Here is a 20393-nt window from a genome sequence, read left to right as displayed (position 1 = left end):
AAACTCCCAGATCCATCCTCTGGCAGGCCTGAAGTTGGGTCTAGGACAGCAAAAAGGTGATAATATCCCCCAAACATATGTTCTTCATGGTTGAAATAATTCTAACCTCTTCTTCCCCAAGCATTTAAATTTGACAAGTCTGGGCACAGTGACTCATGACTGTAATCCCAGCACTTTGGGAGGCTGAGATAGGAGGATTACTTGAGGGTGGGAGCTCAAGACCAGCCTGGGCAACCTAGTGGGATCCCATCTCTACTTTTTTTTTGAGACAGACTGTCATTCTGTCGCCAAGCTGGAGTGCAGTGGTGTAATCTTGGCTCACTGCAACCTCCGACTCCCTGGTTCAAGTGATTCTCCTGCCTTAGCCTCCCAAGTAGCTGGGATTACAGGCATGTGCCACCATGCCCAGCTAATTTTTGTATTTTTAGTAGAGATGGGATTTCACCATATTGGCCAGGATGGTCTCGATCTCTTGACCTTGTGATCCGCCTGCCTCAGCCTCCCAAAGTGCTGGGATTACAGGCGTGAGCCACTGCACCCGACCCCGTCTCTATTTTTAATAAAATATAATAAAATATACTTAACAAAATTCTGCTTTTCCTAAAATGACTATTGTGTCTTTTTAAAAAAAAATTAAGTGCTTTAAAAAACATTTCTTAGGCATTCCTGCTTTGGTCTATTGGGTAATCCTGCCTTGGGATGAAGCTTTTGTTACATGCAAAACGAGCAGAGCTTAACTTATGGGTCATTGTTTTCCAAAATGTATTTCCTGGGACACCAGTGCTATGTGATTGCAATAGACATTTCACTTTAACAAAAAAGAGAAAAAGAAAAGATTCTATTGTCAAATACATTTGGGAAATGTCGGATTCAACAAAATTGTGTCTTGACTACAGAACTTTTCAGAGCCTTTAATATTCCTCTGTTTCCTGTGACTTCCTAGCAGCAGATTATAGCATGCATTTCCTAAGGTTATTTGTCCCTAGAATCCTCATTCTAAGGAATGTTCATGCAGCACCTTGGGATACCTATTGCAGAGCAGGGGAGCTAAGCAGGGCTGTACAAGGCAGAAGTTCAATCCAGGTGGTTTTTAGTCAAGCCCTGAGGCAGATGGTGGCCCATTAGAGGGTTGTCACTCCCTCAACAGACTCTCTCAGTAAGACCAGGGTTATGTGCCAACTTGCACATGCTGCATGTGCCTCTCCACAGAAAATATGACATACATCATTGAGTTTTCACACACTGAGAATGAGACAGCTTTTCCTTTTGTGTTATTTCTTTCCCCCTGTGGGTAAGACCATGGGCTCTGCGAGATAGACTGGGTTTGAACTGGGTCTCATTTTCTTTCGCTAGGGATAAGACTGTATTTACCTACCAGCTATTATTAATATTATTTGGCACTTCGTATCACAATATACGATTGACTGCAATTGACTGCAACAGCAGAATGTTATGTGACTGACAAACTCCCCTCTCCTCTCAACAATACATGTTGATGAATATAAAGCATCTGCTCTTTTTTGTTGTTGTTTTGTTTTGAGACAGAGTCTTGCTCTGTTGCCCAGGCTGGGGTGCAGTGGCGTGATCACAGATCACTGCAGCTTGGACCTGCTGGGTTCAAGCAATCATCTCACCTCAGCCACCTGAGTATCTGCAACTACAGGTGCATGCCACCACATCCAGTTAATTTTTAAAATTTTTTGTAGAGATGGGGTCTCACTATGTTGCTCAGGATGGTCTTGAACTCCTGGGTTCAAGTGATCCTGCCACCTCAGGCTCCTAAAATGCTAGGATTACAGGCATGAACCACCGCACCCAGCAGCATCTGCTCTTAAGTTACAGCTCATCCCTCTGACCAAACATGCCTGCCAAAAACAGTAAACTTTTAAAAAAGAAAGAAAATTACATTTAAATTCAAAGTAATAAAACAAGTCCAGAAGTGTTTTGTGTTGGTATTTCCATTATGTTTTACTTTTTATCATTATTATTTTATTACTTTTAGGACAGGATCTTACTCTGTCACTTAGGCTGGAGTGTATAGGAATGATTATAGCTCACTGTAGCCTCAAACTTACTGGGCTCAAGTGGTCCTCCTGCCTCAGCCTCCCTAGTAGCGGGGACTACACCTGGCTAATTTTCTTTTTTCTGTTTGTTTGTAGGGACAAGGCTCTTGCTATTGCCCAGGCTGGTGTCGAATTCCTGACCTCAAGCAATCTTTCTGCCTGGGCCTTCCAAAGTACTGGGATTACAGGCATGAGCCACTGTGTCCATCCAGTTTTCCTTTTTTTGTTTTTGTTTTTTGTTTTTTGGTTGTTTTTTTTTGAGACAGGGTCTTGCTCTGTGGTCCAGGCTGGAGAGCAGTGGCACAATCACAGCTCACTGCAGTCTCGACCTCAGGGGCTCAAGTGATCCTGCCACCTCAGCCTTCTGAATAAGTGGGACTATAGGTACATGCCACCATGCCTGGCTAATTTTAATTTTTTTTTTTTTTTTAGAAAGGGAATCTCCCCATGTTGCCTAGCCTGCCCTTTAACTCCTGGATGCAAGCGATCCTCCCGCCTTGGGTTCCCAAAGTTAACTTTACTTTTAAATTACTAATTTTTAAGCAGTTCATTCAAAATTCAATAGAAAGTAAGAAGAAAGCAGATGCAAAAAGAGGGGAGGGTTAAGTATTAGCTTCTCATTCATCACTCAGATAGCACTGGTATTTGGCATGTATCAGTTAGGATACTTTGTGTTGCAAGTAGCAGAAACCCAACTCTAATTGGTTTGAGTGAAATACATAAATGTTTTTTTAAAATTGAAAATATGAGCCTAACCAACATATGGAGACTCTGTCTCTACCAAAAATATAAAAATTAGCCAGTGTGATGCACGCACCTGTAGTACCAACTACTTGGAAGACAGGTGAGAGGATCACTTGAGCCTAGGACTTCCAGGCTGCAGTGAGCCAAGAGTATGCAACTGCACTTCAGCCTGGGTGACAGAGAGACCCTTACTCAAAAGAAAAAAGAAGGAAAACATGAGGCTAGGCACAGTGTCTCACACCTGTAATCCCAGCACTTTGGGAGGCCAAGGTGGGTGGATTGCTTGATTCCAGGAATTTGAGACCAGCCTGAGCAACATGGCAAAACTCCATCTCTACAAAAAAATACAAAAATTAGCCAGGCATGGTGGCATGCCTAGAGTCCCAGCTACTCAGGAGGCTGAGATGGGAAGATCACTTGAGCCCAGGAGGTGGAGGTAGCAGTGAGCCGAGACTGCAGCATTGCACTCCAGCCTGGGTGACAGAGTGAGACCCATCTCCAAAAAAAAAAAAAAAAAAAAAAAAAAAAGAATAAAGAAAATAAAAGAAAACATGAAACAAAATAAAACAAACTTTGTTGGCTCACGAAACTGGAAAGTCTGAAAGAGGACCTGCAGCCTCTGAAGCCCCTCCCTCCAGGCTCTCAAGCGTCCCCATCCTTCCCTCAGAGCTCTCTTTAATGAGTTTAGACTTCTCCAGACTGAGTCATTGACTCCAAGCAGTTTAGGCCCCTCGAAAAAACTGCAAGGCCTGGCTTCCAGATTAGAATAGGAGGAAAATGACAGAGAAAAAAACAAATTAATATCTCAAAAAATAATCTTGCCAGACAAATAACAGAAATCAACTGGGCTAAAGAAAAACAGTGTTTCATGGAGGCCAAGGGCAGACTCCAGCCAGGTTCTCCAAGGACTGGAACTAGAACTGGGAATGTAGCAGGAACCAGGGGGCTGCTTCTCTCTCTGCTCAGTCTTGCTCCTCCCATTCCACACGTGCACCCACTCTGTCCCTCCCACCTCCCAGCCCACATGACAGAAGCCCACCTCACCTCTCAAGCTTTATGCTGCCTCCTTTGAGGCCCAGTTCCTAATTCCTGGGAAAGAGATTCTGAGTGGATCAGCTAAGGCCAGGGACCAGCGTCCCACAGGGCAACAAATATGGCTGTGAGGAAGAGTCCTGGTTTTTTTGTTTTGTTTTGTTTTGTTTTGAGATGGAGTCTCGCTTTGTCGCCCAGGCTGGAGTGCGTGGCACAATCTCAGCTCACTGCAACCTCTGCCTCTGGGTTCAAGCGATTCTCTACCCTCAGCCTCCAGAGTAGCTGGGACTACAGGCACACGCCACCACATCTGGCTAAGTTTTGTATATGCAGTATAGACTGGGTTTCACCATGTTGGCCAGGCTGGTCTCAAACTCCTGACCTCAGGTGATCGCCTGCCTCAGCCTCCCAAAGTGCTGGGATTACAGACATGAGCCACCATGCCTGGTGGAGAGTCCTTGGTTAAGGAAGTGTTTGAGAATTGGGCTAATATCCCAAAAACATCTCCTCCCCCAACATTAGAACTTGAATCTCCTCCCATGGCATCATCCCAGGAGCCTCAGGAGTCCCCTGCCCTGGCTTTTGTCCTCCTGCAGAACCGTCCAGGGGTCGGTGAGCCTACACTGCCGGCCACGGAAAATCGAGGTGATCCTGAGCAGCTATATCCTGCAGACTTGCCGCTGGATGCTGATGAAAGATGCCTTCTCAGGATGCTCCAGCATTAGCAAGATAGAACAGGGTCTCCGTGTCCAGATCTTCCTGTTACAGAATAAGGAGGGTGGCCGGGCGCAGTGGCTCACACCTGTAATCCCACCACTTTGGGAGGCCGAGGCGGGTAGATTACGAGGTCAGGAGATTGAGACCATCCTGGCTAACACAGTGAAACCCCATCTCTACTAAAAATACAAAAAAAAAAAAAAAAAAAAAAAAATTAGCCAGGCATGGTGGCGGGTGCCTGTAGTCCCAGCTACTCGGGAGGCTGAGGCAGGAGAATGGCATGAACCCGGGAGGCAGAGCTTGCAGTGAGCCGAGATTGCGCCACTGCACTCCAGCCTGGGCAACAGAGTGAGACTCCATCTCAAAAAAAAAAAAAAAAAGATAAGAGGGAGGGTACTTGTGGACTTCGCCTCTCTGTAAGCAAACTGGGAGAGGCCACCTGATGGTGGGAGGGCCCGGGAAAGGAGTGATTGGCCACCAGTTATTACTTTTATTTCCATCTGACTAAGAAATTCTCTGGAACGGAGTCAAATCCCAGCCATCAGGGCCAGTCTTTTTGACAGAAAAGACTGTGTTGTCCCCCTTCAGAGTGGGAACACCCTTGTGGGTGATACTACATTTGATGGATTGAGTTATTGGTTTCCAAACTATTGTCAGCCATGGAACCCTCTAAAATAATAATAATCACAGTCACAACCAATATTTATTAATTTCTTACCATGTGCCATGTGTCGTGGCCAAATACTTTTTTACAGGCATTATCTCACTAAATTTTCACGGTAATCCTGTGAGGTTCCCATTTTAAAGAGAGTAGTGGAAGGCCCAGTCATGTTGAGGGATTTTCCCAAATCACACAGCTAGCTATTACAGAGTAGTTTGTGCTCCCAACTGCTCACTGACGCTGCCACCTCGTTTCTTTGGGAGGGGTCTTACATAAAAGCCAAATATAAAAATAAATACGCCAAAGTAGAGCAGTTCTGACTGAATGGGGGAGAGTGCCCTGCCAGGTCAGTTTCCCTCAACACATAGACTGGCTTCCACATCCCTTCAAGCAGGCACCGGGGCTCCCCAGGCTCAGTTTAACAAGCAGAGTTTGTCCTAAAGAGACGGTTTAGGCCGGGTGCAGTGGCTCACGCTTGTAATCCCAGCACTTTGGGAGGCCAAGGCGGGTAGACAATGAGGTCAGGAGTTCAAGACCAGCCTGGCTAATATGGTGAAACCCCGTCTCTACTAAAAATACAAAAATTAGCTGTGGGTGGTGACAGGCACCTGCAGTCCCAGCTACTCGGGAGGCTGAGGCAGGATAATTGCTTGAACCCAGGAGGCGGAGGTTGCAGTGAGCCGAGACCACGCCATTGCACTCCAGCCTGGGTGACAGAGTGAGACTCTGTCTCAAAAAAAAAAAAAAAAAAAGATGGTTTAGTTCCTCCCAGTTGTCTGCCTTTGTCTCTGGTTCTGCCACCCAGGGATTCATGGGGTCTCTTGCTTAGCTTATGGAATAGAATCGGCAGTTTCAACATGGAAAGGCTAAGTCCATGGCTAGGCTCCCAGAACTCTCTCAGTATTTTGTTTTTTTGTTTTTGTTTTTGTTTTTAAACAGAGTCTTGCACTGTTGCCCAGGCAGGAGTGCAATGGCATGATCTCAGCTCACTGCAACCTTCGCCTCCCAGGTTCAAGTGATTCCTTCTCCTGCCTCAGCCTCTCAAGTATCTGGGTTTATGGGTGCCTGCCACCACACCCAGCTAATTTTTTGTATTTTTAGTAGAGACAGGGTTTCACTATGTTGGCCAGGCTGGTCTTTAACTCCTGACCTCGTGATCCGCCCACCTCGGCCTCCCAAAGTGCTGGAATTACAGGCATGAGCCACTGTGCCCGCCCTCTCTGTGTTCTTTTTAATAAACTGCTTTTTTATAATAACAAAACATATCTTTTTTTTTCGAGACAGAGTCTTGCTCTGTTGCCCAGGCTGGAGTGCAGTGGTGTGATCTCTGCTTACTGCAACATCTGCCTCCCGGGTTCAAGTGATTCTCGTGTGTCAGCCTCTGAAATAACTGGAATTACAGGCACTTGCCACCATGCTCTTGTTGCCCAGGCTGAAGTGCAATGGCGTGATCTCCACTCACTGCAACCTCTGCCTCCCAGATTCAAGCGATCCTCCTGTCTCAACCTCTTGAGTAGCTGGGATAACAGGCATGCACCACCAAGCCCAGGTAATTTTGTATTTTCAGTAGAGATGGAGTTTCTCCATGTTGGTCAGGCTGTTGTCAAACTCCCGACCTCAGGTGATCCACCCTCTTCGGCCTCACAAAGTGCTGGGATTATAGGCGTGAGCCACAGCGCCCAGCCTGGATAAGATTTTTAACCTTTCTAAGCATGTTTGCTCTTCTGTAAAATGGGATAACTCCCCTCAGAGAATTGTGGTCAAACCACAGTGCCTGGCATGCAGCCCATGTTCAGTAAACTTCAGCTACCAGTTGTTTTTTTATTTTTATTTTTTGAGACAGAGTCTTGCTCTGTCACCCGGGCTGGAGTGCAGTGGCACGATCTCTGATCACTCCAACCCCTGCCTCCCAGGTTGAAGTGATCCTCCTGCCTCAGCCTCCTGAATAGCTGGGATTATAGGCGCCCGCCACCACAACCAGCTAATTTTTTGTATTTTTAGTAGAGACAGGGTTTCGTCATATTGGCCAGACTGGTCTGGAACTCCTGACCTCAGGTGACCTACCCGCCTCGGCCTCCCAAAGTGCTGGGATTACAGCCACCATGCCCAGCAATCACTTTTATTCAAATAAACAACTTGCGGCCGGGAATCACTTGAACCGGAGAGGCGGCGGTTGCCGTGAGCCGAGATCGCGCCACTGCACTCCAGCCTGGGCAACAAAGGGACTCTGTCTCAAAAAAATAAATAAATAAAATAAAATAAAATAAGTAAACAACTTGCAGCAAATGAGGGTGGGAGAAGGCATCTCCTCTGGAGATCTGAGAGTAATGGCAGCCTTCTTGTCCTTTCTAGACCAACAGCAGCCACGCCCTGTACTCTCTGGAGGTGCAGCTTCTGCAGGTTCTCCCTGGTTTCATCAGCAATGACTCCACAATGCTCAGCTTCAGCTGCAAGTACTCCCTGGTGGTGAATGTCAGCCAGACTCATCCCTACCAGGTATTCTCCTTCCCATAAGTTCTGCCTCGTCAGCTTCCACTCTGGCTGGGCCCTGGGAGCCTGCCGAGTTCTCTACCTCTCTACCTCTAATCCAGGCACAAGAGTTAGCACCCTCAGGATGTTGCTCCCATATGCTTAAACAGAGGCACCTCTTAGATGAAAATTCAAAGCATTAGTGGAAGAAAAGAGATGCTTCTGGCTGGACTTGATGGTGTGTGCTTATAGTCTCAACTACTTGGGAGGCTGAGGTGGGGGGATCGCTTGAGCCTGGGAGGTCGAGGCTGCAGTGAGCCGTAGTCATGCCACTGCCCTCCAGCCTAGGCAACAGAGTGAGACCCTGTCTCAATTAAAAAAAAAAAAAAAAAGAGCTTCTGTGAAGGAATACATACAAGTTGTCTATGTAAATTCCTGTGGATGGCTTCAAGGGTCTGGGGATCTATGAGGTGGTACCTCACTTTTTAGGCAGACCAGGAAGAAGGTAAGCAGGTTTGTTCCGCCTGCTCTTTATTCTCTATGGTTACCAGTGCTCAGTGACCTTGGGGAGGCAGAAGGTGTGGGTGAGTGTCTCTCCCTCTAGGGTTTCATGATGAGGGTTTCACTTCTGTCCCTCTCCAGATATAGCACCATCCACGTTCCGGGCACTGGGGACACCATCATCATCTTGGGCATCTTTACAGACCTTCAGCTCTCAACTCTGCTTGAGAACAGAACTGTTCCTCTTGGCATGCCCCTCTACGCGGTCCTCAAGGCCATAAGCAGTGATCCAGACCAATTTGCCCTGGTGGTCAGTGAGGTCTTTGCCAGCACCAACATCTCCAGGATAGGTGCTGTTAAGGTCACTTACCACTTTGTGAACAAGAGGTCAGGTCTGGTAACCTCCTGTGAGTGCCAGACCAGCCCTTGGATTTGGCTTGTGCTGGGTGCTTTTATACACTTGAGCACAGATTCTGTCACTCTTCTTGGTATCCCTGGCATGCAAACACTGGAAGAAAGTAAATGCTGGGTGAATGTTTCTTGAATAATGCTATCATTCCCATTTTGAAGATAACTAAATTAAGGCTCAGAGATTAAAGCCTGCCCAAGATCTTGCAGCCACCAAATAACATGCATTTCTTTTATTCTTTGCTCAATTACTGAGGGCCTACAATGATAAAACTAAAAAACAAAGACACAACATTTCAGAGTGCTCTATATATGTTATATATTGGACATTCATAATATTTAGTAGCTAATAATATCTAATACTGACATAGCATTGACTCTACGCCAGACAGTTTGAATCACTTCACATATATTAACTCATTTAAGCCTCCAACACACTCTATGAGATAGTTATATTTTGTCACTCTGTTGCTCAGGCTGGAGTGAAGTGGCACGATCTCAGCTCACTACCACCTCTGCCTCCCAGGTTCAAGCAATTCTCCTGTCTCAGCCTCCAGAGTAGCTGGGACCACAGGCGCCGGCCACCATGCCTAGCTAATTTTTGTATTTTTAGTAGATATGGGGTTTCACCATATTGGCCAGGCTGGTCTCGAACCCTTGACCTCAGGTGATCCACCCACCTCAGCCTCCCAAAGTGCTGGGATTACAGGCGTGAGTCACCATGCCTGGCCAAGATAGCTATATTTTCATTCCCACTTTATAGAGAAACTGAAGCTCAGTTCACACAATAAGTTGCAGATCTTGCTAAGTGTTGGGAACACAGAGACAGTAAATCCAAGTTCTTCCTCAACAGTCTTGGGAAAGAGTTGGGTCTCTGGGCTTTTAGGTCATATTTTAGTAACAAGGCTTCACAGAGCACAGGGAATCATTTATTACCTCATTTATTCCTCCAAACAACCCTATGAAGTATTATTTCCCCCACTTTACAGCTGAGAGAACAAGAGAGGACTCGGAGTTTAGGCGACTACACCTATGACACACCATCAGTCTCTAGTACAGGCTCTTAAACACACCTCGGCCAAACCTGTCCCTCGCCTGTCATTCCTCCTTTGTCAGGAGGAAATAGAACCCAGTGATTAAGACTGTGGGCGGGCGCTGGGGCCAGCCTGCTCCCTGCAGAACCTTGGGCAACCCTCTTTGAATCTCAGTTTGAGCCTCAGTTTCCTCATCTTTAAAAAAGGGGTGGTGAGGGGCAAAAGTATTGTCTTCTTCACAGGATCTGTGAGGATGAAATGAAACAATCCATGTAAAGTTCTCAGCATGAGACCAGCATCTGCACCTATACACGTAAACGTGAAAAGTGGGCAACGGCGCTCGGTACTCATCCATGGGCACCGCGAGCCCGTGACGCTGCCTCTCCCCACAGCTGCCGCATCAGCAACCGGCTGCTCCAGGCCTGCGGACCAACGGGGCCTCTCTGGAGGTGACCCTGGCCTTCAACCTGATCGGCTTCTCGACGAGCGATACGCTCTACCTGCACGGCCGAGTGACCCTGTGTGACACGCGCGCAAGACGCCCGTGCCAACCAGTGAGTGGGCAGCCCCAGGGGCTCCTGCGCAGTCGCCGCAGCCTTGCCTGCAAGGCAGTTCCTGCGGGGCAGGCTGGGTAGCCGGACTCCCAGCTGCGCCGTCCTCACGGAAGCGTCACGGAAGGCGGGGCCTGGGGGACTGCGGTGCTGGGAACTGGCAGGTCCTGCCATGGGCGGGCTTGTGGAAGACGAGGCGGGATTTTGAAGACCTAGGTCTTGTGGATTGGTGAACTCACTTGGGGCGGGGAGAGAGGTGGGGCTACCCTGGGGTCTTGGGCAAAGTCCCCGCCTGGCCGGCTTCGCTACCCTTGTGCTTGAGTTGCCCGCAGGCCTGTAGTCAGAAGAACTCGCCTGGGAGGGATCGCTGCTGGGAGATCCGAACGCGGGAGGGTCTGGAGCGCGACGGCAGCTGGATAGTATTCGAGCCCATCCGAATAAGCGGTAACTGGATCATTTCTGGGGCCTCCCTGACTCCTCTTCCAGAGCCTCCTACCGACCTGTTCTGAGACCCGTCACCAAGTCCCCTCCTTCCTTCATGCCCTCCACTCTTCCCTAAATGCAAGTCTCCTCCCCGAGCCCATGTCCTCCTCGGCTTCTGCTCTCCTCACCGAGTCCTGGTCTCACTCAGTAAATTTCGAGTCTGAGCCTTCTCTGCCTGTCTCCTTCCATTCTTACCTTTCCTGTCACATCAGATTACTCTTGTCCCAGGCTGTCCCTCGTGCCAACCTTTTTTTGGTAAATATTCCTTAATGATCTAGAAACAGTCTCTCCCTTCTTTCTGTTCCATAACGGTCCTTCAAAACTTCAACCCTCGCTGGGCGCGGTGGCTCACGCCTGTAATCCCAGCACTTTGGGAGGCCGAGGCGGGCGGATCACGAGGTTAGGAGATGGAGACCATTCTGGCTAACACGGTGAAACCCCGTCTCTACTAAAATCACAAAAAATTTGCCGGGCGAGGTGGCGGGCACCTGTAGTCCCAGCTACTTGGGAGGCTGAGGCAGGAGAATGGCATGAACCTGGGAGGCAGAGGTTGCAGTGAGCTGAGATCTTGCCACTGCACTGCAGCCTGGGCGACACAGCAAGACTCTTGTCTCAAAAAAAAAATTTTTTTTCATTTGCAGGAACATTTTGTTGTCTTTAATGCCTTAACAGCTCCTGAAAAAAATCATGTCAAATGATCAATCCATATTATTTTTTCATGCACATCAAAGTCACACATTTATTAAATCAGCAATTACATTTTATTGTGAATTCATATTGACTTTATACATCTGTAGTAGACTGTTTAAACAGCCCTGCTATTGAAGGCATTAGCCCTTGCCATTATTTAAAATGTATCCTGGCTGGGCACTGTGGCTCACACTTGTAATCCCTGCATTTTGGGAGGCTGAGGTGGGTGGATCACCCGAGGTTAGGCATGCAAGCCCAGCCTGGCGGTTATAGTGAAATCCTCTCTACTAAAAATACAAAAATTAGCTGGGCGTGGTGGCAGGTGCCTGTAATCCCAGCTACTCAGGAGGCTGAGGCAAGAGAATCTCTTGAACCCAAGAGATGGAGGTTTGCAGTGAGCCGAGATTGTGCCATTGCACTCCAGCCTGGGCAACAGAGCAAGACTCTGTCTCAAAAACAAATAGATAAAATATATCCTAAGGGAAGAAGGGAAGTAGAAAAAATATATACATATATATCTTGAAGGATAAGGACAAAATATTGACTCTGCTTAAATATCTCAAAAAGAAAATAAATGAAATAAAATTAAGTAAACAAGGAAGCTATTGCATTTAAACTAAATCAGTTGACCATGTTAAAGAAGCCTCAGTGCTCTGTAACAATAGATGCTTATAAAATAATCCACCAGACAACACAGTGCATATGAAAGTGATAACTCTAATTATATGATTGTAACTAAGTTGCAATTTATTTTATTTTATTTTATTTTATTTTTATTTTTTTTAGACGGAGTCTCGCTCTGTCGCCCAGGCTGGAGTGCAGTGGCCGGATCTCAGCTCACTGCAAGCTCCGCCTCCCAGGTTTACACCATTCTCCTGCCTCAGCCTCCTGAGTAGCTGGGACCACAGTCACTGGCCACCACACCCGGCTAGTTTTTTGTATTTTTTAGTAGATACGGGGTTTCACTGTGGTAGCCAGGATGGTCTCGATCTCCTTACCTTGTGATCCGCCTGTCTCAGCCTCCCAAAGTGCTGGGATTGCAATTTATTTTTTATTATACTGAAGTAGGTCACATCTGGCCTAACCCTGTCCCTTTTCAGTTATTAAGTCATAGTGTACTTGATATATTTTATTAAAATATTCAGTGATATGATTTGGCTGTGTCCCTACCCAAATCTCATCGTGTTCCCATAATCTCCATGTGTCATAAGAGGAAAGTGATGGGAGGTAATTTAATCATGGGGGCAGTTGCCCTCATGCTGGTCTCATGATAGTGAGTTCTCACAAGATCTGATGGTTTTATAAGGGGCTTTCCCCCATTTTGCTGGGCACTTCTCCTTGCTGCCACCATGTGAAGAAGGATGTGCTTGCTTCCCCTTCTGCCATGATTATAAGTTTCCTGAGGCCTCCCCAGCCCTGTGGAACTGTGAGTCAATTAAACCTCTTCCCTTTATAAATTACCTAGTTTCAGGTATGTCTTACCCAGTTAACATTAGTCTGTTCTCACACTGTGAGAACAGTTCTCAGTGTGAGAACAGACTAATACATCCAGCAAGTCTTTTAAAAACAATAATGTAACTGACGATTTAAGAATCTCATATTGGCCAGGCGCTCACATCTGTAATCCCAACACTTTGGGAGGCCAAGGCGGGCAGATCACAAGGTCAGGAATTAGAGACCAGCCTGGCCAACATGGTGAAACCCTGTCTCTATTAAAAATACAAAAATTAGCCAGGCATGGTGGCAGGTGCCTGTAGTCCCAGCTACCCGGGAGGCTGAGGCAGAAGAATCACTTGAATCCGGGAGGCAGAGGTTGCAGTGAGCTGAGATCGCTCCACTGTACTCCAGCCTGGGCGACAAAGCAAGACTCCATCTTGAAAAAAAAAAAAAGAATATATCTAAAGAGGTTGGTCGTGAATATTCTCTGAAATTAGGACCAAAAGTCTCTGTTAAAATATAAATGAGCTGGGAGTGGTGGCACAAGTCTGTAGTCCCAGAAACTCTGGAGGTTGAACAGGAGGATAGCTTAAGCCCAGGAGTTTGAGCCCAGCCTAGGCAACATAAAGAGACCCCTTCTCAAATGCGTGTGTGTGCATGTTCCTCCTTTGAAACAATTTTCCAGTCTGATTCTTCAAGCTCATATTAATGCAAATGGACAATGGACTTAATGGTTCCTTTTCCTGGGGACCAAGTTTGGGGAGGGAGGCAAGACTGATTCTTTACCCTTCAACCTGAACCCTGGTCATAGGCTGACCATTGCCTCCAACCCAGACCAAGCCCTGACCCTAGCCTCAGACTGTGCCATAACCCTGACTAGTATATTTGTATATATATACATATGACAAGTCATTCACTTTTGAAAATTGGCAGTAGGGCTGGCTGTGGTGGCCCATTCCTGTAATCCCAGCATTTTGGGAGGCCAAGGCAGGTGGATCACCTGAGGTCAGGAGTTTGAGACCAGCCTGGTCAACATGGTGAAACCCCGTCTCTACTAAAAATACAAAAATTAGCCAGGTGTAGTGGTGGGTGCCTATAGTCCCAGCTACTCAGGAGGCTGAGACAAGAGAATTGCTCGAACCCAGGAGGCGGAGGTTGCAGTCAGCTGAGATCGTGCCACTACACTCCAGCCTGGGTGACAGAGCAAGACTGTCTCAAAACAAAACAAACAAACAAAAAAGAAAATTGGCAGTAGATAACAGAGTTACTTTTATTTTTTATTTTTATTTTTATTTTTTTTATTTTTTTAATTCTTTTTTTTTTGAGACGGAGTCTCGCTCTGTCACCCAGGCTGGAGTGCAGTGGCCGGATCTCGGCTCACAGCAAGCTCCGCCTCCCGGGTTCATGCCATTCTCCTGCCTTAGCCTCCCGAGTAGCTGGGACTACAGACGCCCGCCACCTCGCCCAGCTAGTTTTTTGTATTTTTTAGTAGAGACGGGGTTTTCCCGTGTTAGCCAGGATGGTCTCGATCTCCTGACCTCGTGATCCACCCATCTCGGCCTCCCAAAGTGCTGGGATTACAGGCTTGAGCCACCGCGCCCGGCCCAGAGTTACTTTTAAACTATAGATATCTATTAAAAAGAACTGTACAAATGTACTGTTTGCTATTTGTAAATTTAAATCTCAACACTTTCACTATGTTTCAGTCGGATTTCTCTTCTATCCTCTGTATCAGCAATTCACATCTTCCTAATTTTTCTCAGTCCTCTAGATGCCCCTGTTCCCTCCCTCCTCACATATGCCTTTCACAGAAGAAATGGAAGCCTTTCAACGTTTTCTGACTCTTTCTTTTTTTTTTTTTTTTCCAGAATCTTGCTCTGTTGCCCAGGCTGGAGTGCAGGGATCTTGGCTCACTGCAACCTCTCCTCCTGGGTTCAAGAGATTCTCTTGACTCAGCTTCCCCAGTAGCTGGGATTACAGGCGCCCACCACCATACCTGGCTAATTTTTGCATTTTTATTAGAGACGGGGTTTTATCATGTTGGCCACGGGCTGATTTCAAACTTCTGACTTCAGGTGATCCACCTGCCTTGGCCTCCCAAAGTGCTGGGATTACAGGCGTGAGCCACCGTGTCTGGCCAGGACTAACACTTTCTAGCTTTCTACCCATTAGTCCATAAATTTATTCATTTAGACACCCTGTCTTAACATTTTTTTTTTTTTTTTTTTTTTTAGCCTTTACATTAACAGAGGCTTCTGGTCCTAATTTCATATCATACCCAGGTTCATTTTCATTATCCATTAAATCTGCTATTTTATGTCTCCTATATTTTTACCTTAAAATACTAAAAGAGAGTGCAGAGGATACAACTTTGGGGCACATCCCTAGGGTCTTTCCTCCAGGGTGACTTTTATTCAGTAATGAACTCGCTTTGTCTGGCTCTTAAAGCTAAGAAATCATACAACTTTTTTTTTTTTTTCTCTAGAGATGGAGCCTCACTCTGTGACCAGGCTGGAGTACCAGGATGCAATCTCGGCTCACTGCAACCTCCGACTCCTGGTTCAAGCGATTCTCCTGCCTCAGCCTCCCGAGTAGCTGGGATTACAGGCACGCGCCAGCACGCCCAGCTAATTTTTGTATTTTTAATAGAGAGGAGGTTTCACCATGTTGGCCAGGATGGTCTCGATCTCCTGACCTCGTGATCCGCCCTCCTCTGTCTCCCAAAGTGCTGGGATTACAGGCGTGAGCCACCGCGCCCGGCTTCCTACACAACTTTTTAATATCTCTCCCTCCCAAGTCAGGTTTCTAGATACCCAAAATTTCACTATCCGAGATTCATTCCTTTGGCTGATGGTTCTGTTCTCACTTGAAACAATTCTCTTTGACTCTTCAAGCGCCTATTAATGCAAATGAACTTAACGGTTCCTTTTCCTGGGGACCAAGTTTGGGGAGGGAGGTGGGACTGATCCTTTACCCTTCAACCTGAACCTTAGTCACAGGCTGGCCACTGCCTCCAACCCAGACCAAGCCTTGACCCTGACTAGTCAGTGACCCAGGCCACACCTTAACTCCTGGTCACAACCTGAACCCCTGCTTCAGGTGGGAGAACAGATAGACGCGCGTTGGAATGGAAGGAGGGTGAGGCAGGTTGAGTGGGATTCTCGTGTCCCCTCCCTCCGCCCCCGGGCCGCCACCTTCCCAACCTGCACAGGCCCAGCAGGCCCCTCCAGGTATAGGTGAGCAGGGCTCCACCTACAGGTAAAACGGGGCAAGGAGCAGAGAACAAGCCAAGTGGCTGCGTGGTCATGCGCAGAAAGATCTGTCCGGCTCTCAGAGCAGAGGGTAGTGTGCGGGGGCGGGATACCGACAAGGCTCGACTGCCGATTGGTCAGAAACGGACAGAAAGGGGCGGGAAGCCGGTGCGGTTCGATTCCCGATTGGCCACAGGCGGCAGAACGCGGTGGGGCCGAAAGACGCGCGTTCTGTGGCGCGCGGCCTGGCGGGCGTGCAACGGCCGTTAGAGGAGCTGAGGGAGGGAACCACCGCTCACCGAAGACGTGGTGGCTGCAGTCAGTCTTCCCGAGTAAGGAATTTCGCCGCCCGCTTTCAGGCCTGTGTAAGTTTTCCTCCCTCGGGAGCCCCAGTCCTAGTGGCCGACCTTGCCTCTCCTCCCATAGCTCCGGTGAAGCCTCAGAAGCTCGCGACCTGCCACCGTGAGGGGCAGGGGAGAGCGAAGCGCATGCGCCTCCGCCCCGAAGCGAGTGCCCCCGCACACGCCCTCTCGCGTCGCGTTCCCCTCGCTTACCCCGCTACCTTGCTTTGCCCTCCGTGGTTCACCCCACAGCAGTCGCTTTACCTGCGTGCCAGGCCCTGTGCCGATAGCCAGGGATACAGCGGGCGGCGCATTCCTTGCCCTCGCGGAGCGCACAGCCCTGGGAGGGGAGTCGACGTTAAGCGGGGTAATCCCTTGGCGCGCAGTGAGGGTAGAGTGGAAAAATTTTACAAAGAGCACAAAATAGAAGGCGCAGATCTAGTTGGAGAGGTCAGGGAGCCCTCCCCGAGGAGGTGAAGTTTCGGCTGAGGTTGGAAGACTGTGTAGAAAATTTGGGTTGTGGGACGGAGAGCACTTGGCAGGGCCTTACCCTGGGGACATTGGTCGATGTCTGGAAACATTTTTGATAGTCACAGCTCCGGGGCTTGCTACTGGCATGTAGTGTGAAGAAGCCAGGGATGCCGCTCCACAGCCTACTGTGTATAGGAAGCCGCCAACAACAAAGAAAAATCCCCCAAAAGGTCAGTAGGGCGGAAGGTGAGGAACTTTCCTTCAGCAAGAAGGAGCTGGTGTTTTGGTTGAACTGAAAGTTGAGTGTGTTCAGATTTATTTGCTCAACAATATATTCAACGCTTACTTCACCTCAGTTAATGAGAGCGATCCTTTACACCAGTATATTCCCAACACGTGGCTCAGAGCCAGGCGCATAGTAGGCAAGCAGTAAATTTCGGTTGATGAATTGAGCACTGGGTTAAGTAGGGGACGGTGGTGATACAAGGATGAAGCAGCTAGCCAGGTCTCATTTACTTGCCCTCAGACCTTGTCTGCTTTATCATGATCTGGTGGTTTTGTATGTCTCACGACTTTTGTTTGTAAAGGCAACTTCTTGTCGAGGATTTGGCTTCTCTTTCACAAGGTTTAATGAATGATCAAGGCGGTGAGAATAGTGTGATGGTGTGAGATTCTTCGTGTGTCTGTGTCAGCTGTCTGTGTGTCCCTTCAAATCCTCTCTTGTCTTGATGTGGTTCTCTTAAGAGCTGCCAAGCGTGATGTTCCACACAGATTGTAATTCTTTTTTGAGACGGAGTTTTGCTCTTGTCGCCCAGGCTGGAGTGCGGTGGCGCGATCTCGGCTCACCGCAACCTCCGCCTCCCGGGTTCAAGCGATTCTCCTGCCTCAGCCTCCCAAGTAGCTGGGATTACAGGCATGCACCACCATGCCCGGTTAATTTTGTATTTTTGGTAGAGATGGGCTTTCTCCATGTTGGTCAGGCTGGTCCCAAACTCCCGACCTCAGGTGATCCGCCCGTCTCGGCCTCCCGAAGTGCTGGGATTACAGGCGTGAGCCACCGCGCCTGGCCACACTTAGACTGTAATTCTTATAGGGGAAAAATACTTAACGGCAGTCAAAATCTAATTCTTGGGTAGCAACTTGAGAAATAAAGCCTAGGTGATGACCAAGGACAAAGTGAAGAAATGCTATGAACTTTTGCTGCTAATATAATTGAGGCTTGCAGCTCTTGCTGTCTGAGGCAGAAACTCCCAACTTGTGCCATGCTTGATCCCTTTTTTTGTGTTTTGTCACTTGTAGAATGCTGACTAGACTCCTGTAGCATTAGAGTACAGTCCTGGCTTTGAAGCCTCTTACTAGCTGTATGATCTTCACTACTATAAACCTTTATTTTCTCATCCATAAAATGAGGATAATAGTAACTGCCTCATAGGGTTGATGTGAGCATGAAACGTGAGACATGATACCTGCAAAGTGTTGAGCACAGTGTTTGATAGGTAATAAGTGCAGAATGCATGTTAAATTTGTTGAATGAATGGCATTTCTGTAGTTTAAAGGGCTTTGAAGATGGAAACTAATCCTGGTGGTTTTTTTTTTTCCTCTGTCTGCCTCCATTCACTCCCTTTCTAAGCTTTGTAATTGGTTGTGTTACTTCTTGTACATTCATTTCTCTCATTTTTACCCCAGGAAATGTCCGTCTCCTTCAGTTGTCCCAAAAATTTCCACCAGTAGCTCATCTAATTCTGAACTTAAGAATGATTTATTTTGTATTGTTTTACTCCTTAAGGGGTTTGTTTCTTTCTTTTTTTCTTTTTGAGGTATTTGTTGTCAATGAGGGTCAGACTCTGTAAAATATTTGAAGAGATTTATTCTGAGCCAAATATGGGTGACCAATGGCCCCTGACACAGCCCTCAGGTGATCCTGATAACGTGTGCCCTGGTTATAAACATTTTAGGGAGACACGAGACATCAATCAAATACATGTAAGATTTACATTGATCCGGAAGGGTAAGACAACTCTTAGGGGGTAGGGGCTTCCAGGTCATAGGTAGATTTCAAAATTTTCTGATTGGCAGTTGGTTGAAAGTTATTATCAATAGAAAGGAATGTCTGGGTTAAGGAATCCTAGGGATCAAGGTTTTATCATGCAGATGAAGCCTCCAAATAGCAGGCTTTAGAGAGAATAGATTGTAAATGTTTCTTACAGACATCTGTGTTAATGTTGATGCTTTTCCTGAATTCCAGAAGGGAGGAGGGTATAATGAGGGGTGTAGGACTCCACCACCACTACTGCCTTCATGGCCTTAACAGATTTTTCAGCTTAACTTTGGAATGTCCTTGGCCAAAGGGAGGGGTCCATTCAGATGGTTGGGGGTGCCTTAGAATTTTATTTTTGGTTTATATCACGTACCATAAAATTTAATTTTATGTGTGTGCAATTCAGAGGTTTTTAATATATTGGCAAGGTTGTGCAGTCAGTCACCACTATCTGATCTCAGAACATTTTGATCACCCTGAGAAGAAACCGGATATCCATTAGCAGTCACTTCCTGTTCTCCTACCTCCCTCCTCTCAGTCCCTTGCAGTCACTATCTGTGTCTCTCTGGATTTGCCTATTCTGACATTTCATGTAAATAGGATCAAGCCTTTTGTTTGACTTCTTTGACTGTGCATGTCTTCAGTGTTCATCCATGTTGTCACATGTATCAGTAGTTCCTTTTATTGCTGAGTAATATTCTGGTTTTTGGATATACCACGTTTTATGTATCCATTCATTGCTGATGGACATTTGTGTTGTTTCCACTTTTTGGCTATTGTAAATAATGGTGCTATGAACATTCTTATTGAAGCTTTTGTGTAAACCTTTGTTTTCATTTCTCTTGGGTATATACTTCAGTGTGGAATTGCTGAGTCATAGGGTAACTGGGAGTTCTTCTGTCACCATATTTTCAACTTGTCTGAATTTAGAAACGTCTTAGAATCCAGTGGGCCTACCGTTTTGTCATCCTTTAAAGAAAGGTGTGAATAAAAGGATTTTGATATTGACAAGAAAGGAAATCACTAGTAAGGAGGTAATCTAATCCTTCTATATCATCATTTAACTCACAGAATCATACTTGCCATAAACTAAAGCTTTTATTACTGAACAAAGCTTCCTTCACCCAGTATGTGAAGAACTGGGATTCTGAGGGTGATACCCTTTGTCTGTTGTAAATGTAGTGGATTAATAAGGGTTTGGGTTGTTGTTACTAAAAGAATACTATAGAGGTCACTAAAGTACGTTAGAGAAATAGTACCATATGGTCTTCTTTTTTCTACAGAGTGATTTTCACCTCTGAGAGTTATGTTCTGTGAGTTGTCCCAAACTCTTTCCTTTTTTTTCTTTTTTTCTTTTTCTTTTTTTTTTTTTGGTGAGGGAGTCTTGCTCTGTCATCCAGGCTGGAGTGCAATGGTGCGATCTTGGCTCACTGCAACCTCCGCCTCCCAGGTCCAAGCAATTCTCCTGCCTCAGCCTCCTGAGTAGCTGGGATTACAGGCAC

At 46.9% G+C, this 20393-nt stretch overlaps 1 protein-coding gene across 10 annotated transcripts in view; it reads left to right on the top strand.

Moving 5' to 3' along the window:
• The first annotated feature begins 10427 nt into the window (after nt 1-10427).
• CEP85 (centrosomal protein 85) overlaps nt 10428-20393 on the top strand; it is a 51261-nt gene continuing 41295 nt past the window's right edge. For 2 of the 10 annotated variants that reach the window (XM_007979918.3, XM_073007654.1), the window contains exons 1-2: nt 10429-10624; nt 15276-16406. Coding sequence is in view for 4 of the 10 variants with exons in the window: in XM_073007658.1 (XP_072863759.1) it covers nt 17021-17083 (63 nt within the window). In the remaining 6 variants the exon portion in view is untranslated. Of the gene's footprint in view, nt 10625-15275; nt 16407-16448; nt 17084-17152; nt 19926-20393 lie in introns of those variants that run through there. The other 8 variants (XM_073007657.1, XM_073007655.1, XM_007979915.3 and 5 more) reach the window with 8 other exon arrangements.

This window comes from Chlorocebus sabaeus, chromosome 20 (assembly GCF_047675955.1).
Source record: "Chlorocebus sabaeus isolate Y175 chromosome 20, mChlSab1.0.hap1, whole genome shotgun sequence".
NCBI classification, from domain to species: domain Eukaryota; kingdom Metazoa; phylum Chordata; class Mammalia; order Primates; family Cercopithecidae; genus Chlorocebus; species Chlorocebus sabaeus.
The sequence above is the reverse complement of the archived record's forward strand: the minus strand, read 5'-3'. Positions and strand labels throughout refer to the sequence as shown.